General features: G+C 50.5%; 1 protein-coding gene across 1 annotated transcript in view; it reads left to right on the plus strand.

Moving 5' to 3' along the window:
* Positions 1 to 27,732, plus strand: part of ABAT (4-aminobutyrate aminotransferase) — an 85,807-nt gene that overhangs the window by 19,241 nt on the left and 38,834 nt on the right. The window contains exon 2 of the mRNA XM_055341203.1: positions 26,381 to 26,495. Coding sequence (XP_055197178.1) covers positions 26,426 to 26,495 — 70 coding nt within the window. The 5' untranslated portion in view covers positions 26,381 to 26,425. The remainder of the gene's footprint in view (positions 1 to 26,380; positions 26,496 to 27,732) is intronic.

Below are 27,732 nucleotides of genomic sequence, written 5' to 3' on the forward strand. Positions count from 1 at the left end.
CATTTGTTGATCTTAGGTTTCCCTTGTACAAAGTCATCCTGCCACCCCCATTCACAGACGTGTCCACATCCCAAGGACATAGCAACATTCAACACATAATTTATGTTGTGCACCCACTATGAAACAGAGGAGAGCCAAAGAGATGAGGCACTGACATTCCAGGGCAGGAAGACAATTCCGTCAATAAACAAATGAGAAAACAGTGACAGACCATGACAACAATAACGTTCGCAGATGGGCAGTCACCTCCCTCAGGGAGGGGAAGCTGTTAGCCGAGCTGAAGAAGGCGCTGGCTATTCAGAGATGGGGGCACATCAGGTGTATGGCACAGGTTTGGGAGACATTGAGCTTCGTCCTTCCGGCTGCCCCGGAAAGTGGATTACGTGGGGGCCACAGTGGAAGCAAGAGACCATTTAGGAGGCTGCTTGCAGTTGTGGTAGCTTGGATTTGAGTGGGGACAGAAAGAGAAGATGTCCTGGAATTGTCTGGAGTGACATCAGGCCACTACGGGGGCAGTCAGTGCCTGGGTTCAGACCCAGGCCCGAGTGGTACATCTGAGAGCTGGGCCTCTCCTTCCCTCGTGTGCACATGTTAAAGTGGAGGACACGACCGTTTGTAGACTAGAGGTGATGAGAACAGGGCCTGTGACACATGACTGGGTAGAAACACTCGTTGAGATAATGCATACATTTGCCAAACTTGAGACAACAAAGTACCATAGACAAGGTGCCTTGAACAGCAGGAGTTTATTCTCTCACGGTGCCGGAGGCCAGACTCCAAAGTCAAGGTGTCAGAAGGGCCATGCTCCCCGCAAAGGCATGAGGCCTCCGACTCAGGTGCCTGAGTATTCCTGCTGCCAGAGGGAGGACAGAGCAGCTGAGCCCGTGGCCCCTAAAGCCAGGCCCCATCATAACCTGCTGAGAGAGGAGAGCTGGGTGGGGGAGGCAGTCGGGCAGGCCAGCAGGGTTGGCCAGAGCAGTGGACAAAGTGGGGCTACATCCCTGATTGTAGGTCTCTCCTTAGACCCGCCTGATAAAACAGGTATAGCCCCTTGTTTTAAGGAAGCTGGCTCTCAGTGACCTGCCAGAGCTAACAGTAGCGACCAGAAGAGCCAATATGTGGTGCAGAACTGGTGTATTTTCCTTCCTATGGCAAGTGGCCCCCGGAGGGCTCTCCCTCTACCAGATGGCTCCCACAGCGTGAGCCTCTGAAACTCAGTGGCTTCAGACAGCACGCATCATTATGTCCCCCACCCCTGCGGCCTGGCTGGCCTCGGCTGGACGCTTCTGGCTTGGGGTGTCTCATGCAGTGCTGGGCTGGGTGCAGCTGGAGCTGGAATCATCAATGGGGCTGGACGTCCAGGATGGCTTCTTTACCCCCCAGCCTGCACTGCAGTGCTCCTGACCTCTCCCTCTATGTGGGTGTCAGCCTCCAGGACCTCTCCTGGGACTTGGGCTTCTCCTGGCCCAAATGTGTCCCAGGTAGTCTCTTCTTCCATGGAGGCAGACAGAGGTCATGCCTGGCCTGGCACCACATCCCTTCCACCACGTTGTTCTGTTTTTACAGCTCCATCACGATATGATTCACATACCATACATTTCACCACCTTTATTTTTTTTAATGCTATAATTGATTTTATTTTTTTTTATTCTAAAGATTTTATTTATTTATTCATGAGAGACAGAGAGAGAAAGGCAGAGATACAGGCAGAGGGAGAAGTAGGCTCCATGCAGGGAGCCCAACGTGGGACTCGATCCCGGGTCTCCAGGATCACGCCCTGAGCCGAAGGCAGGGACTCAACCACTGAGCCACCCAGCCATCCCCACTTCACCCCCTTCAAAGCATACAATTCAGCAGGTTTTGGGTACATGACATTATTAAGGTTTTCAAATTGTGGTTAAATATATATCGCAAAATTTGACATTTTTCAGTGTACGATTCAGTGGCATGAATTACACACACACAGTGCTGTGCAACCTTTACCACTGTCTGGTGCCAAAGCCTTCTCATATCCTCAAACAGAAACTCTGCAACCAGTCAGCAGTAGCTCCAGCAACCAGTAACCTTAAATCTACTTTCCACCTCTGTGAATTTGTCTGCCTCCGCTCTGTCGTGGAAGTGGACCACACGCCGGCCTTCTAGGTCTGGCTTCTGGGTAGGAGGCCGTGGGGGGTGTCCTGGGAGTTTGGACATGAGCGGCTGTGGTGGAGGTGGGATGACCAGACAGATTCTGGATCAATTTCCAAGGCAAAGCCAGCAGGATTTCCAATGGGTTAGATGGGATGCCGGAGGGGGGGCCCCCGGAGGGATGGGGTGGCCCGGAGCCTCGTACGGGCACCTGAGTTGGGCACCTCTGTTGCCATCGTGTCATTTCTATGGGAACCTGCTATTTGTGGCGAGCGATACTGCTTTCCAGACAGAACAGCGATGTGAAATCACCTAAATGTATTTGTTAAAATGCGAGATCATCTGGAGGGAAAGGGTCTTACGAATACTGGCAAACACAGCAAAGCGAGGCTGACTGCAGGTGCCGCGTCTGGAGAAGCACACCCCTCCGGCGCTGGCGACACGTTGGCAGAAAAACGAGACACTGTCTGCTGCGGGAAGCGGCAGGGTGCTCCTGCCCTCTCAGAAAACCCAACTCCATGTGGAAGGGGCCGATGCGGACCATTGCTTTGTTGTGGGGAACACGGGACAGATCTGCAGCTTCTGGGCCGCAGCGCCTGGACAGAAGGTGGGCAAACTGTCCACGAAGGGCCAGCTGGCAAGTGCCCTGCGGGTTCGGTCCCCGCTTCTCCGCTCTGCCAGCCTCACCCTTCAAGGCAGCCACGGCCACCGCAAATGATCGAGTGTTCCAGAAGTGTCTATTTGCAAAATCAGGCAGCTGGCCGGCATTTGGAGACCCTGGGCCTAGAGTCTGAATCCTCTTCGGGGACCTTCTGTGAACCCCAGGCCTGCCAACACCGAGCTGAAGCCCGAGCTTCCTGTTCCCCTGCGGGCCGGGGTGAGCTGAGCAGCCCCGTTTCATGTCCTGTTTTCGAGTCGACTGAACTCCTGCTGGCTTTGACCCACTTAAACCTCGTAAGCATTTCCACCTGGGTATTGGAATCCAGTTTGACCTGGTTCCGTGCCAGAAAGTAATCTCCTTTTTAGAGCCCATTTGGAAGCCCGTCTCCTCTTTCCACACCTTCCGAAACCATACCAAATGTGGATCGATTTTGAAGTGCCTCTGGGCTTTGTGTTAATGCCATGTCAAATTATTTATTAGTTGTTTTCCTATAATTAAATGTCTAGACGCACTCGGCTGCCATGAACTGAGGTTGCACTTACCCCTCCTCTGCCTTCTTTCTGTATATTATTTGAGAAAGCCAAAGGGGCGTCTTTCCTCCAAACATTGGAATAAGCTAATAATACACGTCACAACGATGATTCAGAAAATGCAGAAAAGTAGACTGTCACCCCACAGATGAAAGATAAAAGTGTTGAACAGGAAATGCATTTCTTTCTTTTGAGCCTTGCTTCCCCATGTACTGGCTTATGGTTTTATTTTCTGCCTTGACAAAATTATAGCCAGACTGCATGTAAAATTTCCCAGTTCTTTCTCTCCTTACGTTGCTTCAAAAATCATTTCCCTGCGTTTTTCTGCAGTTTCAGTAAATAAATGAGCTATCGTATCACAGCTTTTTTTTGGGGGGGCGATCCCCTACTGCTGTTTGCTTACATTATTTTCAGTTGTCCGCTCTCATAAACTACACTGCTGTGACCATCTCTGAGTACAGACCTGTTCCTCTGTTTAGGATTACTTGCATTAGCTAAATTTCTGGAGGTGGAATTATTTGGGTTTAAAATATTTAGTATCTCTTGATTCCTTGTGGCTATATTTTCCAAAAAGGCTGCACCCAGGGACTCTCCAGCAGGATGTGTTTGGAGAGGCAGGGGTGATGTTCTGACACTCAGACCTGAGATCAGAGAGGCATTAACATAACTTTTGGTTGGTCTGTTGGTTTTTCCTCCCGGGGATCATTTCAAAGAGAGGAAATTGGCTCCACACCTAACACACACCCTTGATTTCACAAAGCAGTTAAGAGAGGAGGCAGGCTGCATAGTTCCATAGCGAAGGATGCCCATAGCGAAAGATGCTATTTCTGCATACTAGCCTTTGCCCACATTTCTTGGTAGAGCCTCCAGACCCTTTGGGTTAGGACTTTGCACATGGTAGGGTGTCAGTAATGTTTTTTAAAAACAGGAGTGTCCTTTGGGCAAGTTTCTTTTCTTCCAAGCCCTCGGATCTCTTATCTGTAAGATGAGAATAGTAAGAATTCATTCAACAGACACTGAGCATGCCTGTCATGTGTGCCAGGCACTGTGCCATCTGCTGGGGATCCATTGCATCTCTGGGGAATGGCAAATGGCGAATGGTATGAAAGGGACACCTTCAGGTGATACACAAATGAATATACACGTGCAAACGGTGGTGAGTGGGAAGAAACAATACTACTCTAAGAAATTACAGTGGATACTTTTACTTCTATGCGGTTAAGAAAAAAACTTCTTGGGATCCCTGGGTGGCTCAGCGGTTTAGCGCCTGCCTTCCACCCAGGGTGTGATCCTAGAAACCTAGAGTCCCACATCGGGCTCCCTGCATGGAGCCTGCTCCTCCCTCTGCCTGTGTGTGTGTGTGTGTGTCTCATGAATAAATAAATAAAATCTTTAAAAAAAAAAAAGAAAGAAAGAAAGAAAAGAAAAAAGCTTCTCTGAGGAGATAACGTAGGATGTTTGAAATCTGAGGTGTGCATGGAAGTTGGCCAAGCAGGAGTGAGGGAAGCAGTCCAGGCAGCAAGAATAGCCCATGCAAAGGCCCTGAGGCCAGAGAGCTTTGAACTTTCCAGGAATCGGAGGCAGTGGTTGCTTGGGCAGCATCTCAAAGGCCTCATGAAAGCCTGGGAACCAAAATTGAGCTGAGAAGTGACCAGCTGAAGGCGAGGGAGCGGGAAGGTGACTGTCCCAGCAGTAGATGACCATGGTGGTCTGAAGGAGGTAGTGGAGACAAGTCCTATTTCAGACACAGATCAGAGTTCCCTTTTAGGCTCCTTTCTCTGGTTTCATCCTCCAGCTGATGACCAGGTAATTCTGGTCATGTTCAAGAAGTCAGCACTAAAGAGCAGTTGGCTTCTAAGCCAGTTTGTGAGAGGCAAAAGCGAAGACTACGTTTCTGCAGCCACACCCTGGAACCAAAAAGCTGGCTGGACTGAGCTCTGGTGCATCCCAGCCAGGAGTCGGGGATGCTGGCAGCACCAGAGCATATATCTCTCAGGCTTTGGCTAGAATCACCCCAGAGTGAGTCACAAGGTGAGCACCACCATCCCCATCCCCAACGAGACACAGCCAATTCTTGCATGTCACAGATCAGGTCAGATCTGGCCTGAATGGGAGGAGCAAGCGAGAGCCAGCTGGCTTTCCCACATGTGATCTCATGAAGGAATGGGAAGCCACCACTGTGTCCGACAGGGAGCTGCTCGGAGTGTAGATGCTGGACTAGACAGGTCCCTCTAACTCACATCCCGTCAAGACTGGTGGGGGAATCCAATGTCTGCTTTATTATCGATTCTTAAGGTCCCAGGCTGATACAAAGTTCAGAGTAAGTTGCATGCTTTTAGCTAATGCTTAAATGATCTTATGTATTGATTAATCAGATTGTTTAAAATTAAGTGCCACGAGTCAAATCCTCCTCTAAGGAGTTTAATTTTTACAGACCCACGTGACTGGCGTGTTGTAATAGGATATTTGGCATCCATTGGTGGCTACATTTGGGGCCAGGTTTCTAGATGAACTTCAGTTCAAACTGCAGCTCCTTAGGCAGGTAATTAGTTCTATGACCTTGGACATGTTACCCAAACTACCTGAGCTTCATGTTTCTCCTCTAGCTCATAAGAGCACCTGCTTCCCAGAGTCATGAGAATAAGTGGTGTCGATATATATGAAATAATTAGAACAGGGCAAGGCATATAGTAGGTGCTCAACAAGTGATGAGGTTTGGATGCACAAGCTGCATTCTCCAGGAAGCCACCACGTGTGGCTCCTGAGCCTCTGAAGTGTAACTGGTCTGCACTGCCAGGTGCTGTAGGCATAACACACACACTAGATTTCAAAGATGTAGTATGATCAAAAATAGTAAAATCTCATTGATTAGTTTTCATATTGATTATCTGCTGAAATGATGATTTGGGGATATATCAAGTTGAATAGAACATGCAAGTAGCATTAATATCATCTGTTCCTCTTTTTTTTCTTCTGTAATATGGCCACTAGAAAATTTTAAATTCCGTCTGTGACTCGCATTTCTATGTCTTTTCGACAGCACTGATCTAAAGGCATGATTTAAGAAGCAGGAATGATTAAGAAATGGGAAAAGCATAGACTTTACGGAAGGATTTAGGGGCTTGGGGCACCTGGGTGGCTTAGTCGGTTAAGCATCTGCCTTTGGCTCAGGTCATGATCTCAGGTCCTGGGATCGAGTCCCATGTCTGTTGGGTTCCCTGCTCAACGGGGAGTCTGCTTTTTCCTCTCCTTCTCCCCCTCCTCCTGCTTATGCTCTTTCTCTCTCACTCTCTCTCAAAAAGAAGGAAGAAAGATTTATGGGCTAATCAGGGTAGTACCATGCTCTGTATGCTACTAGGGAAGTCCCCTAACCTCCGTGTGACTCACCTTTCTCATCTGCAAAGTGGAAGCAAAAATCCCTACCACAAACAAGTTTTGAGGCTTGAGTGAAACTGTGTATATGAAGTGCTGAGCTGCATCCTTGGCCCAGGACAGGTGCTCAGACAAAAACAGAGGTTATAGCCTTTGTTACAGGTGCAGGGTGTGTTTAGCATCCCAAGGGGGCAGAGTAGATCCTGAGGATACCTTCATAACTACTTAGTGGTGCAGCAAGCTGACTGTGGTATGCTGTTTTCACCCCCGTTGCCACATTTGACCTTCAGAATGACCCCGGAAGCAATAGCTCCTCGTGGAGCTGAAGGAACAGAGGCATAGGGGCACTTTAGGGTCTGAGCAGGAAGCGGAAGCCAGGTGTTCTCCTGTCAACCTTGTGCTTTCTGGAAACTTGCAAAGTTTTCCAGGGACAAGTTTCAGTGTCGTTTCCCCTCCAGTTAGCATCCCCAGGCATCCCCTGAACCAAAAAGAAGACCAGCACCTAATACGGTCCAGCAGTCTGCAGGGCGACCTCACCTGGTAGAGCCGGTGGGGTGCTGTGCATTATGGAGGCGACTTGAAAGCCAGGAAAGGCACCCCTGGGCCTCTTGCTCCCCAGCCTGGTGGAGAGTAGTGTTGTTGCTTGTGGCGGAGAAGAGGAAGCTCCCAAAGCCATGCGCCCTGGACACACTGGCACCCCCTTATGTCTCAAACTAACCGGGTACCCAAGTGTACAAGCTTCTGGGGCACAGCAGACATGCTGCATTGCAATGTGCTTTAAATTAATATGTTAGACACTTTCTCTCATCAGCACATAAAGTGCTACCTCATTCTTTTTTATCGGATGAATGTTATTCTGTGTTATGGATGCACCAAAATTTATTTAGCCAGTTCCCAGTGATGGACATTTAGGTTGCTTTCCGTTTATACCAATGAGGCAAATTCCTTCAAGTAGAATGATGCTTAGAAAAAGTGGTTGGGGCATTTAAAAGTTTGTGGATTTAAGTGCTGTCCAAAGTATGCGTATAAATGGGTAGCCCCACCAACAAGGTATGAGGTGCCAGTTCCCCCGCACCATCAACATGGCCAGATAGTTCACGTTGGGAAGTCCATGTGGAAAAAGCAGAAGGAGGGTGAGATGGCAGCTGGGAGGCTGGGGCAACTGTCCAACTAGGAAACTGGGTACTGAACCAGGACAAGAGCAAAAGAGGGGAGGGTGGAGGCTAGAGCTACAGTGGTGCTGAATGAAGGTAATGGGACGGAGGAACCAAGCATGGGTCTCAGGTTTCCGACTTGAACAAATTGGATCTGTTCACTGAGATGCTGAACATAGAAAAGGGAACAAGTGTGTAAAGGGAAACAATGGTTTTAGCTGAGAACCTACGAGCTCAATATGCAGGACATCCTGTTGGTGGTGTCTGCAGGCCCAGGGAGGAAGATTTGGGGATGGTAAATCTCCTGTGGAAATCATGAGTGTCCATGAGATCTTGCAGTGCATGGATGGATGAGTGGGTGGGTGGATGGATGGACAGACAGGTGGGTAGGTGAGTGGATAGATAGACAGGTGGATGGATAGACGGATAGATGGATGGACAAACGGTGGGTGGATGGATACGTGGATGGATAGACAGTAGATGGGTAGATGGATAAATGGACAGGCAGACGGGTGGGTAGATGGGTGAGTGAGGGGTAGATGGGTAGATGGATAGATGGAGGGACAAACAGGTAGGTGAGTGGATGGGTAGATGGACCAACAGGTGGGTGAGTGGATAGAAGAAAAGATGGATGAGTGGGTGGGTAGATGGATGGAAGGATAGGTGGGCAGAGGCAATGACAGACAGAAATCTAGATTTTATTCTGTTTGGATTAAACCATATGAAAGTGCTGTCTTTATTGTTCACAAATGACAAAATACTTAACTTGATGCAGGCTAAAGTATGTGAGGGGGGAAAGATACATCATGCCATCTGCAATTTACTTTAAAATGCATCAGAAGTAGAGAGGATTAATGGATGGATAGCAGGGTAGATATGTGATAAAGCGAGCGTGGTACCATGTCATCATCAGAAGCTGGGGGTGGAGGCGGCATACAGGTATTCACTGTCAAATTCAACTTTTCTTTATGTTGGAAATTTCCACAGTAAATTCATGGAAAATGATTTTCAGTGGTCAAATGTTGGCAATTTCGTGTGGTTTCACTTAATATATATTCCTCATTTGGCCAAGAGAGCTTTCTGGGTTCCCATCTGTGGCATCAACAGATCTGCCTCTCAGTCTCTTTGGTCTTATTCTTCCCGGAGTTAGGGGCTGGGGGTCGGCGTTCCTCCCTCCTGGAGTTAATGTTGAATTGCCCTAATGAGCTGATTACTGCGCCAAGTTCGTTGGTATCTGGCTTGTAATAATTATAGATTTCCTCTGTGATTTGATCCCATTGGTTGCCACAGCAACAGCGTAATAGCTCAACTGAAGTACTGTCACGGTGATTTAGAACCAACATGTCTCTTGCAGCCTCCAGTCTGGGTGCCCCCACCCCCTTGCTGTCGTCATGGCAACTGATGAGCAGCACATGACCAAAAGCTCTGTGTCTCCCTCCCTCTCCCCTCCCCATATTGCAACCATTCCCCGCTTCCTCTCCTGGACCCCTTGTGGACAGGCATTGACCCCAGCTTGGCTCTACTGGGGGGCTAGAGTAATCCATGCCCCAAACCTTCCGCGGAGAGTGGGAGGTTAGGTGGATTGTCAGAGCCAGAGCCACCCCTCTGGCCCCCAGGGGTCTTGGAGATGACTCGGTGCCCCTCAGAGCCCCTTCAGGTCTGGGACCATGCTGTAGGCCGGATCTGCTGCATCGCCCCCATAGGAGGGCTGGGGGGGTGGTCATTTAGAAATCCAAAGCTGTGGATCACTGCTTCATACTCCAGGGGTCCGGAGCCTATGAGAGAACAATCTAGGAAGAGGCTCCTGGAAGAAGCGGGGGTGGACGGGCAGAGAGCCTATTTAGAAGGTCCTGGGTCAGGTGCCTCATCCTTCCGGTTTAAACTGAGCTGTACTTAAAACATCTTTTTTAAATATCCATGTTCTATTTTTCTCTGTGTGTTTATCTCTTTTTTTTTTTTCAGTCTCTGTCTTTGTTTCTGTGTGGATCTTTTCCTTTCTGTTTCTGCCTGAAACCTCTTTGTGAAGCCACCTCTCAGCCTCTCACTCTCTTCCCTCCCTCCTCCTTCACCCCCTCTCCATCCCCCTGCCTCTAGCATTTGCTGGGAACCAGCTGAGAGCATCCTTGGCCCAAATCTGCTTTGCTTCTGAGGCTCCCTTCCTCCCCCTGGTACCTGAGCCCATGTTTCAGGGACTGCCTAGAAGTCCGGAGCATCCTCCTGAGGGGGAGCTGGTACCTGGAGGCACCTCTTAGGATGAACCCAGCCTTTCTCATCCCTGGGACTTTGCAGAATGGCATAGAGGAGGCGTTTTAAGCAGGCGGGAGCTGGGCTTGCTGCAGGACCCTGACAACCCGGCACTGTGAGTGCAGACGTGTGTGCATGCGTGTGTGCGCGCGCACATGTGTGTGTGCGTGCGTGTGTGTGTGCATGTGAGATATGCATTTGTGCATATCTACTGGTATGTGGAGGTATGTGTCAATGTGTGTCAGTGGCTCTTATCTGTGGTACTGGGTATGCGAGTGTGTGTGTGCACATGTGTGTACCCATGGTCATGTGTGTAAGTGTGCCTGTGTATGGCTTTTGGTCTAAAGGACACACAACTGTACATGACAGATTTTTCAAGGATGCTAAGTGGAAGGAACACAGTGGGATGAACCCCTTTAAAGTGGGAACAAAATTAACAAAAAGTGGTATTAAAATGATAGATAAGCAAGTCGCTTTTGCCAGCCGGCTTGCAAAAGCACTTCTACGCGCGTCCGCCTTCTGTCCCCAAGAAATAAAGTAAGGGTCACCTTGAAAAGCCCTTTTTGCTCAAGAGCTAAAAAAGATCCTTTCCATCCTGAGGGCTAAAACAGCACACACACACATGCACCTGTGTCTTTGAAACTCGGGAACGGGAGGCTCAGGGGATCGCCAGCAGGGGTATTCTGCTTCGCCCCCCAGGAGAGCAGAGTTTGCAGGGAGACCCTCTTGCCTGACAGCCAGGATGGCCTGTACCATGCACCACGAGCAAGTAGGAGAGACCTTTGATGGCGACTCCCCTCACATCTCACACTTCTGTGATCAATTAGAAGTTCATTGTTAGTTTTTCTCACTGCGGCAGCCCGTGCCCCAAGGGGCGGCAAGAAGGAAGCAGGTTTAGAAAGCAAAATTTCACTTGCAGGGCAGGACATGGCAATCCGGATGACTTGCCGTTTTGTAGTTAGTCTGTGAGAGCTGGCAGCTGCGCCACCCCAGGAAGGGATTCCTTCATGCTCTGCCTGACCCTGAATCCTGGGGGGACTTGGCAGCCGGCTGCTTGGAGTGAATGCTAACATCTCAGGGAGAGGATGGGTCCAGGGGTGGACACAGCCTCAGGAAGGCTGCAGGCCAGGGAGAGACAGACCCCAGTCACCTGGTGCCACACCCTCACTCTCCAGAGGACTGCTATCACTTGAACCTCCTTGAGGCCAGCACTCTTGTGGCCTCCATCTGCCATGGCCTCATCTCCTCGGTCCATCTGCCAAAGCCCTCATCACCTCCTCCGTCCTTGCCTCCAGGAAATCTTTAACTTCCACCCGAGTAGAGCTGCCCCCAAATACCTTGTACCTCCAGCATCACGTACCCTGCAGACCTTTCTCCACGTGCCCATGAGCTGCAGTTTGTTTCACAAGGACTTTAAGAAAAATATCAATGAGGATGAAATACATACAGAGCAACTGGCCTGGACGTTTAAAAAATCCATGTCATAAAAGGCATAATGGCTGAGACATGGTTCCCGGTTAAAGGAGACCAAGAGCCATGTGAGCAGACGCAGAGAGCCGTCCTGCAGTGGCGCCTGGAACACAAAGGACATTTCAGGTTCAAGTGGGCGAACTTGAACGTGGGCTGTTAGATAATAGCATTGTGTCAGTGACAAATCACCTGAGCTTGAAATACTTGTGTCTCAGATCACTTGTGCTGAGAGCACATGGAATGCTCTTGTTCTGTTTTGTTTTTTGTTTGTTTGTTTGGTTAACAGAACGATGATAGTAACTACTTTAGGGGATTGTTTGGAAAATTGAAGGTGCTATATCATATGTAAAGAGCTTAGCATGGGGCCCAAAGTAGGCGATTGGTAAATGTAGTTGCCGTTGCTGGTTACTCTTTTTTTTTTTTTTTTTTTAAAGATTTTATTTATTTGAGAAAGTGAGAGAGAGCATGAGCAGGGCATCAGGGCAGAGGGAGAGGGAGAAGCAGGAGAAGCAGGTTTTCTGGCTGAGTGGGGAACCCAATGAGGGGCTCCATCCCAGGACCCTGAGATCATGACCTGAGCCAAAGGCAGATGCTTAACCAACTGAGCCACCCAGGAGCTCCTGGTTACTCTTGTTAGCATTTTCCGGGCACCCTGTGATTGAATGCAAGTGAAAGGTCTTTCTCATCTGCACCCAGGACCTGGCTTGTGACCCATATGGTCACACAGGGCCCATGCTCATGGAACCCCATTCACACTTGGTTTAGTACTCTACTGTCACTGTCTCCAAATTCTTAATCATTCTTGACAAGGGACTTCGAATATTCATTTTTGCACTGGGTCCCACAATCACCCAGCCAGTTCCCTCTGCACAGCCATCGGGAGCAGCTCTTAGACTAAACTCCCTGTCACCTCATCACAGCTCAGAGAGGCCCAACCAGGCCCGTACATTGCTCCACTCCAACCCCAACACAGTGCGTCAGCCTGCAGCATCCAGCGCAGCGGCACTCCCCACGTGTGACAGTCAAGCACCCTGAGATGAGGCTAATCCAAATAGAGATGTGTTGTGGGTATAAAATTTATACTGGATTTTAAAGACATCATACAGGAAAAAAAAAGGAATATAAAATATCTTAGTAATAATCATATTGATTACATATTGAGATGATTTTTAGATACATCGAATTAAATAAGATATATTAATTTGACCCGTTTTTATTTTTATTTTTAAAAATTTTTATTTTTAAGTAATCTCTATACCCAATGTGGGGCCCAAACCCAAGTGGCATGCTCTACCGACTGAGCCAGCCAGGTGCCCCTGTTTTAGCTTTTTTACCATGGTGACTAGAAAGTGTAAAATGACTTAGGTAGGTCACATTTGAGGCTCGCATTATATTTCTGTTGGACAGCGTTGCCTTCAACCAGATTACCTACTAGTCCATCATGGCCTGAAACCAAACCAGGACAGCAAATGAGAGCCCAGTGGATCAACTTCCAAGGGCTTTTTTTTTTTTTTTTTAGATTTTATTTATTTATTCATGAGAGACAGAGAGAGAGAGAGAGAGAGAGAGAGAGAGAGAGAGAGAGGCAGAGGGAGAAGCAGGCTCCATGCAGGGAGTCTGATGTGGGACTCGATCCCAGGTCTCCAGGATCATGCCCTGGGCTGAAGGCAGGTGCTAAACCACTGAGCTACCCAAGGATCCCCCCCAAGGGCTTTTTTTAAAAAAACCAAACTCCAGCCCTGGTGCTCCAGCTTAGACCCACGTCTCCCCGCCAAAATCCACCAGGCATCTCTCTCTAGTGGGGTCATCGCTGCTGGCCAGACATTTTTAACTCTTTCCTTTCTTCCTGAAATGCCCCAACATACTGATTTTTAGACCCAAAGAGTTTGTCGAGTGGCCCAAATATATTTGCAAGACAGGATGGTGGGCAGAAAGAACCCTGGACGTGGAATCAGAGAAATAACTCAAGAATTAAAATCCCAGACCACCCCTTCTTTGTCCGGTGAACCTGGGCCCTGTATTTAACTTCTCTGTGCAGGGAAGCAGAACAGCACTGGCTACAGAGTCTCGCAGACCTGGGTTTGAAGCCTGGCTCTGTGGCGTACGAGCTGTGTGACACAAGACAGGCCCCTGTCCCTTAAACACACAAGTTCCCCGACCTTCCGGAATCCACAGCAGAGGGCTGGCACCAGCCTCTCACATTTTGTTTATTTGTTTTGTGTTTCTTTCCCCACCTTGATGGTATCACTCCTCAGGGTGACCAAGAAAGAATGGAGACAGGGAGTGTTTGTAAATTCTCTCGTGGCTCTTTGGTGTTGTGGGCCAGGTGTTGACAGGCTTGAAAAGCTGCCTGAGAGCCAACTGGGGGTGTTGACAGGCTTGAAAAGCTGCCTGAGAGCCAACTGTGGAGGGGGGGTGGTCCTCAGTTCTGAGCAGGTGGATGGATCCCCAGTCATCTTGGTCCCCCTGCCTGTCCCCTTGCCATGGTGACCACCGGACACAGGCTGTGGGACCCCACAGTCAGAGTATTCCACTCCATGGAGTGCAGCACGTTTGGTGAGGCTTTTCCGTGTGACGTGGTGCTAGGTGCTGGGGCTGCTGAGCTGAAATCAGTCACCTACTAGCAAGTGACACTGATGATCCCCCATCACAATATGGAATCATCTTATTTATGGTCTGCTCCTTCCACTGGAACAGAATGCAGAGACACTGCTGTCTGGTTCAGCACCCCTGCCTGGGTCCTTAGGGTTTCAGTGTTGTGTCTTCAGGCGGCAGGTGATCAGGAAATGCCTGACAATGAATCCAAGAATGGATGAACAAGTGAGTGAATAAATTAATTTCCCTGGCTAAAGGGAGAGACAGAGATGGTCTCTGTCTGTCGACATTATAGGTGAACCAGAAAAGAATATGCAATATCAGTTTATAGATGACATACACATGGCAAACGTTAGCAGTTGTTGAAACAAGGCAGTGGCTACAGCCAGGCTGACCCTGAGTATTTGAAAGTCTTCATTAAAAAATAAACTTAGGGGGCAGCCCTGGTGGCGCAGCGGTTTGGCGCCGCCTGCAGCCCGGAGTGTGATCCTGGAGACCTGGGATCGAGTCCCGGGTTGGGCTCCCTGCATGGAGCCTGCTTCTCCCTCTGCCTGTGTCTCTGCCTCTGTCTGGCTCTCTCTGAATAAATAAATAAATCTTAAAAAAAAATAAAAATAAACTTAGGTTGCTAGAGAGATGCAGATGAGTGGCATGTAACCCTGAATTGGTGAATCAGGAAGGCTTCCTGGTATAGGGGGCCAGAGGTGCACTATGAAAAAGTACACAAGGGTAAAGGAAATATAAACAGGAGGCAGAGGCAGGGTGGGGATACAGGAGGGACACTTCAATAGACATTAGTACCTGGGTGATAGATGACCTGGAGGTAGGGAAGAGCAGCATGTGAGCAAGTCAGTGTCACGGGGCAGGGAGGAGCACCTGTGCACCCAGCCAAGCAGCTGGGCTTTACTCCGGGGGTAGTGGGGACCAGGTAGTATTCAAGTAAGAGAGCGGCTGGGAAGCCATGTTATGTAAGACAGTAAAATGGTTTCATTCAAGCCTTCAACCTGTTTCCCCAACACTTCTCATTTCCCCTGGAGGATGACCGGGGTTTTTGTACGTCTCAAGGAGTAGCATTGTAGGGATTTGCATTTGTTTTACTTAGCAAGTTTGTTTTCCCCTAAAGGTATCAAAAAGTCATAAAACAGGGGTGTCTGGGTGGTTCCTGTGGATGGAGCGCCCAACGACTCTTGATTTCAGCTCAGATCGTGACCTCAGGGTCGTGAGATCGAGTACCGCATCAGGCTCTGCGCTCTGCACTCAGCTCAGGTCTGCTTGAGATTCTCTCTCTCCCTCTGTCCCTCTCCCCAACTCTCATGATTTCTCTCTCTCTCTTTCTCAAACAAATAAGTCTTAAAAAAAAAGTCATAAAACAGGAGTATTTCTCTCAAAAGGAAGGAAGGAAATATTTGGACACCTGGGCGGGTTTCCCTACCACGGAGGGTGCCAACCCAGGATGAATTCCATCACAATTTTCTTCACTCCGGATATTTGTCTCTATGTGGACAAAACATAGGGAACACAGTTGTGTTTGTTTTTGGACAAAAGTGACACTTGTCTGGCCTCAAAAGTTGACAACCCTTCTTCCCCAGGCTCATATCTTTGCTTCTCTTTGGTGCCATACTTTGTCCTCCAGGTGCTCCATTCCTTTTGCTAAATAAGCTAAACAAGGCACTGTCAGCTATGTGGTTCACGGCTCCTGCCATCTGCCCTCTGGCATCCCATGGGAAGACTCCGAGCACTCCCTAAGTGAACAGATTACATTTTCTGTCTCAGAAAAACAAGCTACCAGATGGGGAGGTAGGGCTGGGCCTGAGGACTCCTGAAGTCGACACACAAGGGCCATCCGAAAGGCCTGCCTGTTTGGCCAGGGTCATGTGATTGACAGCCACTGTGGTCGCACCAAAAGCACGGGGTGAGCCTGCCTGTGTGTGACTGGAATAGTTTTTACAGAAGGTGATGAATCGGGGTGCTATTTCATGACTACATCCTTGGACCTGCCCTCCCTCCACTGGCTCACCCGTGCCAAAATGCTTAAAGAGTTAGCCAGAAAAATTAGGAAACAAAGGGTGGACAAACTCTTTTTCACAGATTAAAGTTTCAAATACTCTGCACTACTTCTCCATTACCTAGAGCTGTCCTAAATACTAAGGACTCTAAAGATGGCAGTTCTTCCACCGAAAAGACCTTCCATTCCATTGGGTTCCTCGTAGAACTGGGGCTTCTGCACCCTGGAAGGGACGGCAGGGATGAGTGTTGGGGCACAGGGGAAAGTCCAAGTGTGGCCTGAGGTTGGAATTGTCAGTGAGGGCAATTGTAGGTCCCTACCGATGAACATGTAGCCAAAAGATGAGAATATTTTTTTTCTTTAAGATTTTATTTATTTATTCATGAGAATACACAGAGAGGATAGAGAGAGGCAGAGACACAGGCAGAGGGAGAAACAGGCTCCATGCAGGGAGCCTGACATAGGATTCAATCCTGGGTCTCCAGGATCAGGCCCTGGGCTGTAGGCGGCGCTAAACCGCTGAGCCACCAGGGCTGCCCCAAAAGATGAGAATATTTGGGAAGACTGCAGACACTGATAACTGTTGGTTTGAAATTCTTTGTTCTTGTAAAAAAAAAAAAAAGGATGCGTCGACCCAAGTTGTCTGATGAGATTTCTAGGTAAGGACTGAAGCCGCCGCCCTGGGAATGGGGCCAGGTCTCGGGCTTCAAGCTGACCCAGCCCTGGGTCTAGCCCAGCTCTGTTGTCTTCAGCTGTGTGTCCTTGCACAAGTGGCAAAATCCCTCTGAGCCCCTCTCCCACCAGAGAAAATGGGAAAAGCACCATTTACCTTTCACGAGAACAGGCAGTGTGTTGAGCCTTGACACAGCAGGCATCTGTCCATTGAATTGTAGCAGATCCCTGGGTGCACACGGAAGTGAACAATCCTTTAAATTACTGAAAAGGGAAGACTTTTCCAAGGGTCGGTAGGAACACAGGTATGCCTCATAACTCGAGTGAGCAACAGTATTTCCAAGTCACTGGCCCTGCAGATCTTGGAGGGAAGAAATTGGCTCCTTTTGTTATCAGCTGTGGTATTTGTACCCTTGGCAGGTCCTGGAGTCCTTAAAATGAAATATTTTCCCTGAATAGGAAATGTATCTCCTCCAATCGCCCGACCTTATTTGTTTGCTGCTGTTGGCTTTCCCACGGGAACACAAGTTCCCTGAGAACAAAGTGGGACATGTCCTCATTCAGCGTGGCATCTTGGGGGCCCTGCCTCGGTGCTCCATATGCACTTGTGGAACTGAACAGATTTTAAAGGCCAGAACTCCCTTCTGCGGCTTCGACCTGGGGTAGCTTCTTCCCCGTTGGCACAAGCGTCCTTTCCAAACAGATTCTGTTCCTTCCATCCTTCCCCCTTGTAGGGCGAGAAATACAAAACTGACTTAACTGTTTGCAGATGCTTCTTTCCAAATACTTGCTACCCCTAGAACAAAGGCTCTCTGTCTTTCCCTCTTGGAGGACTTGGATTTGACGCCTTGTCTGTTCTCTTTCCCCTTGACCCTATTCACAGGCTGGGGGCCACCTGCCTTCCAGCTTCAAAGCACTCAGCCTCCCCCGCTTGTGATTTAAGTTTGCCTCATTCTTCCCGATGGAAGCTGGTGGGCAGGGCAGGTGGGTGAGGCAGGTGGGCGAGCTCCGAGACAGAAGCATGAGGATGGAAGAGGTTGGGACAGACCAGCTTCTCTGTCATGGAACCTGGAAGGTCAGGCTCGTAGCAGGGAGCAAACAGCCCTTCCCAGCACTTCAGGCCATGGAGCACCTTCCCTGCCAGGCAGAGGGTTCTTTGGAAACTGAGGAAATAGTGTGCCGTGTCTTCTATGTCCTGTGTGCCTCCTTCAGGGGGGCCCTGACCAGACCGAGTGCCTCAGGACCTCTCGGGTAGCTTCCATTCTTCCCATTTCACAGATGGGGAACCTGAGGCCCTAGTGAGTTGCACAACCACATCTGGACTCCATTTCTGGCTTGTGTGACTTTCTCAACTGCACCTCTGCCTTTGGTAGGAGCCGACACTTGCCCCTGCCCAAGAATAGTATCGCCCTCCTCTTGTACGAGTCACCGATGATTGTACGATGCCGCAAGAGTCAGGGCACAGGACACCATGCTCGCGGGGAGGGAGGGCTGGGGCCCATGCTGTGGAGACAGCCAGGGGAGGCTGCGGGCGCTGGCAAGGGAGGACGAAAGCCAGCTCTGTGATAAAGCCTTCTATCCCAGCCCCATCCATCACAGCCCCATGAATGGGGCCCTGTTAGCCATCTGCACAGGCCCAGGGCTCCCACTTTGTTGGTTGCCATGGCGACCCTTGGCCCTGACAACAGAGGCGCACTTGGCTGTGTGTGTCATTGTGTCCCACTGAGTCTGCAGAAAAGCTGACAGACAGCCGGGGCTGCAGACGGGAAAGGAACGTCTCATGCCTCGGCCAGCGCTATTGTCTCGGCCCCGAGAGAAGATAGGAGAATGAGAGACAGAGCATCTTTTGGGGCCCCAAAGAGGCCTGGGGTCCATTTCTAGCCAATGATGCAGGCAGAGAGTTCGTGTTCGCTGGGCCTGCTAGGCAGCGTAGCAGAAAGGTGAGTCAGACACCATCTTCAGGACATTTATGGAGCGGTTGCTATTTATTCCGGGAGTGCTTACAGCTAGGCACTGCCCTGGGGCTGAGGATACAGCAAGGACCCACGTCTCACGTCTCAGTTCAGTTCACACTCTGCTAGCCTATGAGTTAGGTTCAAGTGGTATTATCCCCGTTTTACAGATGAGGAAAATGGGGCACAGAGAGGTTGCTTAACACGCCAAAGGTCACACAGCCAGCAGAGGAGCCTGGTTTCACATTCAGCACCCTGCACACTACTTCTCCAGACAGCCACCACGGGCTTCTTTCTTCCTGGATTTTTGAGACATTTAACTCCTAAAGTCAGAAGCCCTCCATTTCCAGGGATGTGGGGACCACGCAGACCCAGGTCAAGTGCAAGGTGCACCATCCACCTCTTAGGGCAGTAATTTTCAGCCTCCCTTGGGAGCTTCACCAGTGCCCGTGTCACACTCGTGAGACTGTGGTCTAGTACTGGGTGAAGCCCATCATTGTTGTTATGCTCCTGGAGATTCTCATGGGCAGCCGTGGGTAAGAACCACTGGCTTTGAGCTCAGGTACCCTGAGCCTGCCATCCTGCAGATGGCTGAAATTACAAATAGAAGGTACATTGCATATATTAAGTGAGCTGTTGATGTATTTTATTCTGTCTCCAGAGCATTTTTTTTCTTTTTTTCTTTTTGCCCTTTCCCTGAATTCCCCTTACCCCATTGATTTAAACACTACCCTGGCCTCTCTTCATCCCATCCCACCCTCCAAATGTATGAGACAGATAAGAGGAAGCAGAGAGAGCTAATTAGCATTTTAATTAAAGAAAGGGGGACAGGGAGAGGTGGGTGGGCCTGGAGGGCTCACTGTCTGGTTAGACCAGGGTTTGCAACTTGTTCTGACTGAGACACACAGTAAGAAACAGCATTTCTTGCAGGTGCCCTGCATGCCTCAAACAAAAATCACCATTGCTCGCCATGCACTTGAGTGATTCCTATTCTCTCCAGTTTATGGGTTAATTTAAATTTCCCTTTCAGTTCTGATCATGTGTGATGCTCGCCTGCCTTTGACACCTAGCTGATCTCTATCTCTAGATGTTCAGATCTCATAGGGCGCGGGGGTCGGCAGAGCAGGGACATAGATGCTCAGATGCTCACACTGCCTCTGGGGCAGGAGCAGGGGGTCAGGAGCAATGCAGTGGGGCTTTGGGCATGCCTGCCAGGTGGTCCTCAGGGGCATGGAGACTATGCGATCCAACATGTGGGGAAACTGAGCCAAGAGAAGCACGTGTCTTTCTGACCCAAGGAAGGGCTGTGGTGGACAGTACACAACGACTTCAGACTTGGGCAGAGGGGAATATTATTGTTAAGTTGTTGTTTCAATACAAATCTCAGACCTCACTAATCTTCATATGAGTCCTCCAATGGGTCATCTTTTTTTTAAGATTTTATTTATTTATTCATGAGAAACAGAGAGAGAGAGAGAGAGAGAGAGAGAGAGGCAGAGGAAGAAGCACGCTCAATGCAGGGAGCCCGATATAGGACTCGATTCTGGGTCTCCAGGATCATGCCCTGGGCTGAAGGCGGTGCTAAACCACTGAGCCACCCAGGCTGCCCAGGTCTTCTTAAAAGGCAGGTGTTGCTGTCTCCGTTTCACAGCTCAGACATGTGTTGAGTTCACTCACTGCATAAATTGACCTGGGAATGGCACTGAGGTCTGGGTCCCGTGGAGAATGAGAAAAGCCTGATCCCGTCTCTCTTGGGGTTTGCATTTTTCTAAGTGTGATTGGAGTGTTTCAGGCAGGAAAGTGATGTGAGATGAATTATCCTTAAAGAGGTTGAGGACCAAGTAGAAACTGATGGAAAGCAAACAAGCGAGGAAGCCAAGAAAGCACTGAGGGTGCAGGTGAGACGATGCAGCCGTGGCCCCTAGCAGGACCCTTGGGCACCAAGCTCCCTGCCGTCACCGTCGGACGAAAGGGAGCCATCCCTTGGGACCTCCTTGCATCTGAGAGGCCCCAGAGCCAGTCCCCAGGGAGAGTCTGCCTTTTCTTGGGCCCCTTTCCTCCGTGACCCCAGAAACCTCCACGGACTTCAGACCACCGAGCTCCAGAACCAAGCACTGCATCATCGGGCAGAGAATACAAAAGGGAGGGACAAACCAGAGACAGAGGAAACTCAAGTGCCTGACGCGCCTACGATCCCTCAGGCTGTACACATTACTTGTGCCCAATTCACAGCACCACCAGTAAGAGAGGCACCGCTCCCCCGCATCCCCTAAATGAGGACACTGAGGCTCAGAGTGCTTTCGAAAGTTTTGCTCTGTCAGTTACATAAGACAGTAGAGCTTTATAGCTGGAGCCCAGGCTCCGGGCACAGCACACGTGTGTGGAGTGCCTGTCACAGCGCACACGACAGACATCACTCATCTATCACAGCTCTGTTTCTTTTCGGCCTGGGTCACCGTTCATCACCAGCACCTACACACAGCGCCGGGTATATCACGGGGTGCGGCGATATCTGCTTGGCAAATGACCCAAGCAAGCAGGGTCAACGGCAAGCTGTAGTAGGCAGGAACTCAAAGGCAGGCCTGCGTGACCTCAGCGTGTCCTTACTCCACACCCTTGTCTTGTCGTCTCCCGTCCGTAAAAGGGGAGGGCCAGCCCCATAATTCTCACGTTTCCTTTTATTTTTTATCATGGTCAAATTCACGTAACAGGATTAACCCATTAACCGTTTTAAGTGAACATCTCAGAGCCTTTTGGCACATTCACAGTGAGGCAGACATCGCCACCAGCTCCAGAACTTTCTCATTATCCACATCAGAAACCCCGTACCCACTAGACAGTCCTCGCCACTGTCCCCTCCCCCCAGTTCTGGGAGCCACTAACCTGCTTTCCATCTCTTGGCATGTACCTGTTCTAGACATCCCATATAGATGGAATCAGCGTGTGGCCCTTTGTGTCTGGATTCTTGCACTGAACATCCTGTTTTTGAGGTTCATCCACTTTGTAGTATCTGTCAGTACATCATTCCTTATTTTGGTGTGGAAGGGCTCCATGGTGTGGACAAACCCCAACTGGCTGCTGATGGCCACTCGGGTGGCTTCCACCCTTGGCATTGTGAATGGCACTGATACCACTGTGCGTGGGTATGCATCTGTTTGAGCTCCTATTTTCTCTTCTTTGGGGGTGTACACGTAGGAAGGGAATTGCTAGGGGTGCCCAGGCGGCTCAGTCAGTTGAGCGTCCGACTCTTGGTCTCAGCTCAGGTCTTGATCTCACAGGTATAAGTTCGAGCCCTGCACTGGCTCCACACTGGGCATGGAGACTACTTAAAAAAAAAAAAAAGGAGTGGAATTGCTGGGCCATGTGGTAACCTGTGTTTAACTTTCCAGGAACCTGGAAGTCTTACAGGCTAGGGATTTAGAAGGTGGTCTCTGGCTCCTTCCTCCCTCTCAACCCTCACCCACTAGGTGCCCCCCGACATGCCTCAGGAACCCCCCTCTTCAGTTCACAGTGACCCCAGCACCCCAGCATCTCACTGACTGTGGCTTGTTCTGTGCACCCCTCCCCTTGTCCTGTCCTGGCTGACCAGGACCCTTCTGAATGAGACCGGAGCGCTGGGCTCCCCTCCACACACACAGAGGGTCTCCAGCCAACCCTGGGCCTCACCTTCCCTTCCACTCCTCGGTGATGTCCCAGACGCCCTCCCTGTGCACCCGACTCCTACCCATTCCACGTCTCATCACCCCTGAGCGCTTGCTCAAGCCTCGACCTCCTCTCTCCTCCGTGGCTTCTGAAAATCTCACCTTTGAAGGTACAACGCGGTGACCCCGCACTGGCATCGTAACCCCCACCAGAATGAATCTGCCTCTCTGCATTCCCACTTGCACCTTTTTGTACCAGCAAAAGTCATGATCTCATCCCACCATGTACAGAATTACTTGTTGACAGTGAACTGGAAAATTTTTATGTACGCATCTCACCAGGTTATTTTAAGGATTTATTGACATGAAGGGGAAAGCAGCCTAGTACATTAAATTCTCCCATGGTCTTCCCCTCCTTCTTCTGCCACTAAATTATGAGCCTCAGGAAGAGAGGAGCGTTTTACCCATCTCAATACTTACATGATGCAGTGCCTTGCCTGTAACAGGCACCTAATTAATTTTTGTTGATTGAATTAGCGAGCTAGAGAAAGCGAGCGCATGACATCAGTTCTTCTGATTGTTGGAAACGTATTGTGCCGAGAATTCATGTCTGATAGAGATCAGGTTTTGTTATAAGGTCAATTTCAACTGCAGGCCACCGAAATGTCACCACCATATATTTCCCATTGTGACATTTTGTAATTGAAAGTGTGCAGGTGCGACTCTCACTTTTGCAGAGCATTCAAATGTTAATATGAGCGTTCTCAGAGATTCTCGCATTTTCAAACACATGTTTAATGGAAATTAAATTGTGTGGAGTCTTAAGTGCTCCCGCTTGAGACAAATGGCTTTAAATGAGAGACAGCAGCCGCTTGTTCTGCATAGTCACCGTGCTGCTAAATTAACAGGCTTGCTTTGAGCTGGATATGCTGCTGGAATAGATTTAAAAAAAAAAATCCATTGAGTTATCAAGGAAAGAGTATGGTTTATCAGTTAATTTATGGTCACACGTTCCAGACCCGTGCTCTCCCCGATAACATTTTCTCTGGTGAAAAGCAACAAAATCTCCTCTCTGAACGAGACCATTTGTATTCATCAAGCCCCAGGATCTTACTGCAGCGAGGTGTTTTGTTATTCGCTGAATTAATCAATGTTGTAATGAGCAAAAGCAAGGGCTTTGGGGTCGGACAGTCCCAGGCATTCCTGTAACCAAGGCCAAGTCATAACCCTTCCGAAATTCCATGGTCTCATCTCCAAAACGGGGGACACCCTCCCCGCTGGATGGTTGGGCACATTGAGGGGGATAAAGTGCCCTCCAGAATCATACCCAGCGCCCTGAGATGACAGTCACTTCCACCTGGGATCTGACCGCATCCCAAATCGGCCGCCACTGGGAAAGACTTCATCCTTAGCCACCCTGCCGGCTCAGGTCCACCTGCAGTGCTGAAGAGGAGAGCCACAGGCAGGCACTCCCAGGGCACCCCAAAATGTGGAGCTCGGTCTGAGTCTCTAACCATGCTGTGAGCCGGACTCTATAAGCAAAAGAAATCCAGATACTCAAGCAAGCTTTAAAAAAAAAAAAAGGTTGGGAGGAGGAAAAGACGGTGGGGGGAGCTCTCTTCTGGACCCGGAAGATGGGAACACTTCTCCCACAGTCCTGATGTTTCCTTTCATTTGGAGGGACAGCTATGAGCCTGACACTCCTGGCCCTCCCCCCACCGCACCAGCTCCTCCCCCCCCCCCCCCAGGGATAGGGGGACTCAGCTTGGCCCCAGCAGGCCCAGCAATGCACGGTGTGCACGCGGCCCAGGCAGGGCTGCAGGCTTGAGGTGGACCCAGGGAGCCTCTGCGTCCAGGACCCTCTACGTCCTCTCCTGCAGCTGCTTCTCGGCTGCACATTGTTCTGAAACACCCGGTTTGCATGCCGGCTCCTCTCATGGGGTAGAGGGGGCCCCCGGGTGGCTCAGTGGTTAAGCGTCTGCCTTTGGCTCAGGTCGTGACCCCAGGGTCCTGGGATGGAGCCCCACATTGGACGCCCTGCTCAGTGGGGGGCCGGCTCCTCCCTCCCACTTGTGCTCTCTCTTGCTACCCCCCCAAATAAATAAATAAAATCTTAAAAAAAAAAAAGATGAAGCAGGGGGTGGACCCCACAACTCCCAGGGCTCTGGCCTATCCCCGTCCAGGCTGCGGCCAGTGGGGCACACAGCACAGACACGGCTGCCAGGTATGCACCCCTGTAGACAGAAGGGGGACGTTTCTGAGAGCAGGGAGGCACGGTGTGCTGAACAGACACCCCAGAGTTACCTCCTGCACCCACTTCCCAGGAAGCACCTCAGTTGTCTCATCTGTGAAGAGTTGACACTGGCAGAGCCACTCATCCCCTGGGGCTCTGGGGATGAAACAGGGTGGTGTCTGCAGCACAGCTAGGTGCTCAGGACATGGTTGTGCTTGGAGGGCAAGCACTGCCCCTGACCGATCCCTGTGCCCAGTGCCCACCGGAAGGGTAGAGGGGCGTGTAGTAGGTGAGCTGTGAATATTCACGGAATGAGTGAGTCTCCAGCCAGTGCCAACACCGCCTCCTTTGTTCAGTCCTTGCTTCTAATATTGTCCCACGTCCCGTTAGCTCTGGGGGTACTGGGTCAGGAGCACTGCCTGCGCATCGTCCTGAGTTTGGTCCCAGACCCCCCCCCCACGTGTCCTCACCCTGCTGCTAAGCCCACCGCCACCTCAAGTTGGCACTTCGTCCGTGCTTTGTTGCAGAGTAAATGGAGGGACATGTGTGAAGTGTGAGGACTCAGTGACTCTGGGGTCAGACCTGTTTTCAGACCCACCATTAACCTCTCTGTGCCTCAGTGTCCCTATCTGTAAATAGGGGACCACAAAGCCTTGTTGTGAGCACTCATAACAAAGATGAATGTCAGCAGTGTCCTATGCAAAGAGCTTAGCCCAGCGTGTGGCATGCAGAGAGGACTTGGGAAACAAGCTCCCTGAGTCGTGAGAAGTGAATGGCTCCATCGCTGTTCTGAGATCCAACACGATACACCTGAAAATACATGCTCCAGATACCAAAGCAGGGGTTTAACAAGAAGACCCACAAACCAAAAGATGCAGGGAGAACACACCTGAACGGTGGCCTGGGGATGGGGTAGGGGGGAGTGTAAAGGAAAACAAACCAGGTGGGGAGGGGTTGATCCAGGCCCACAAAGCAAAGAGTGACTAGCAGGTCTAGCCAGGGAGGGCAGGACTGCGGAGGGGTCTGGGGCAGTTCAACACGGGGGGGCATGGGAGCTCAGAACCCTCGCTCCCTGGGTTTCAGAGCAGGGTCCCACGTCCAGGGGAAGCCCCTCCATCTCCAGCAAACTCGAGAAGGCTGGTCACACTAGAGACATGCACTCCCCGATACTGCACTGGGTCCCGAGATTCCCAGACAGCCCTGGGGACCAGTGTTCTGTGTGGGGACAGGGCAGGGGGGCCCAGCCTCCCATGTCGTGTGGCCACTACATCTGCTCCAAATCTTCCTCCATCTGAGCCCTCCCATCTTGCAGACTGGGCCTGCTTGTCCTGGATGGATGATGCCCTGAGCTTGTCAGCTCGCTACAGGGGGATCTCTGTCCCCTTTCTCTGGTTTTCCACCTAGAAAATGTGTATAAGGATGCTGCCCAGGGTGTGGTCAAGGCCAAATGAAAACACCTGTGAACAGGCTTTGCTCTTTAAAGAACTGCTATAATTAACGTGAGTCTTGAACTCATGACCCAGACAGCAAGAGTCACATGCTCCTCTGACACCCAGCCAGGTCCCCCTGTCCTTTGATTTTTCAAGTGTATGTTCATTATGAAAGCAAAGGACGGGATGTCAGAAGAACCTTCTCCACTACATGGGGTGTGGCAGGGAGTGGGATGCTTGGCGACAGGAAGGTGCTGGTGGCTGGCCTGACTGTGCGTTTCTGGTTTCTTTCAGGGTGGAAGCGTGTGAGGGAGGCCTCTGTTCCTGCAGGAGAGGACCATGGCCTTCATGTTGCTCCGCCGGCGGCTGCCCTGCACCTTCCAACACAACTACCGCCTGCTCGCACCCAGTAAGCCGTGGGGGGTCTTGGCAAGAACCGGTCCTGATGGGAAACACAATCCAGACTGGGGTTGGATGGGCTGGGACAGCCGTTGGGGTAAAGGGACTGGCCAGCCAGTGCCTCGGGGGCTGTCTTCCCCTCATGCACATTAAAACTGTCCCCATCACCACCACCCCCATCTCCCATCCCCGCCATGAGCTCCTGGCCTGAATGAACAGCTCTGTAGCGAGCAGGAAGCTGATCGGGCCTGGAGCCACGCTGCTGACTTGAGTGGTGGCCCCAGCAGCTGGAGGGTCCAGGTTGTCCTCATAGGGACTGTTGGGGAAAACATATAGCTGAGCTTGCTGCCAAGAAGCAAGAAGGCTATAAGCATCCTCGTGATTGACCTAAAGGCTAGGTGTACTTCAAGGGCACTGGATAGGAGGCGGCCGCCCCCACCACCCCCACCGCCCTCGCCCTCACCTCCACCCCACACACCCAGCTGGCTTGCCCACCCTTCTGCTACATCTCTTCTCACTGAGTTCAGGCAGCTTAGCTAGGCTGGCCTCATCAGCTTGCAGGCTCTCATGAGACCCCTCCCAGTAGCCCCATGAGGAAGGCACGCATGAATCCCGTTTTACAGGTGAGGAAGCTGAGCCTCAGAGAAGCCAATCACATGACCAATTGAATGCAAGTCAGTCTGGCTGCAAACACTGGGTTATCATCTCTCCTCCATGTGTTTCCTTGGGGCTTTGGGGGGAGAGGGGCTAGCGGCAAGCCCCTTAGGGGAACCCTACACCCCACCCCCAGCCTGTTGCATCCTCTCAGAGCCCCATGCTTTGTCATCGTGGTGTCCCTTTCTTGCTGGTCTCATCTACCTTCTGAAGACTAAGAGCTGGCCATGGCCTTGGTTGGCGTGTTGAATGCTGGTGTTTATGTCCCAGGTGGGATAAAAAGCAGGTGTGTTGTGTTCTCTCTCTCTCTCTCTCTCTCTCTCTCTCTCTCTCTCTGTCACACACACACACACACACACAGGAGTATTATATTAGGTTTGGTTTTATTTTTTTATTTTTTTATTTATTCATGAGAGACAGAGAGAGAGAGAGAGAGAGAGAGAGAGGCAGAGACATAGGCAGAGGGAGAAGCAGGCTCCATGCAGGGAGCCCAACATGGGACTCGATCCTCGTTCTCTAGAATCACACCCTGGGCTGAAAGTGGCACTAAACTGCTGAGCCACCTGGGCTGCCCTAGGTTTGGTTTTAAAATA

The sequence above is a fragment of the Nyctereutes procyonoides genome, unplaced genomic scaffold (genome assembly GCF_905146905.1).
Source record: "Nyctereutes procyonoides isolate TBG_1078 unplaced genomic scaffold, NYPRO_anot_genome, whole genome shotgun sequence".
Classification (NCBI taxonomy): domain Eukaryota; kingdom Metazoa; phylum Chordata; class Mammalia; order Carnivora; family Canidae; genus Nyctereutes; species Nyctereutes procyonoides.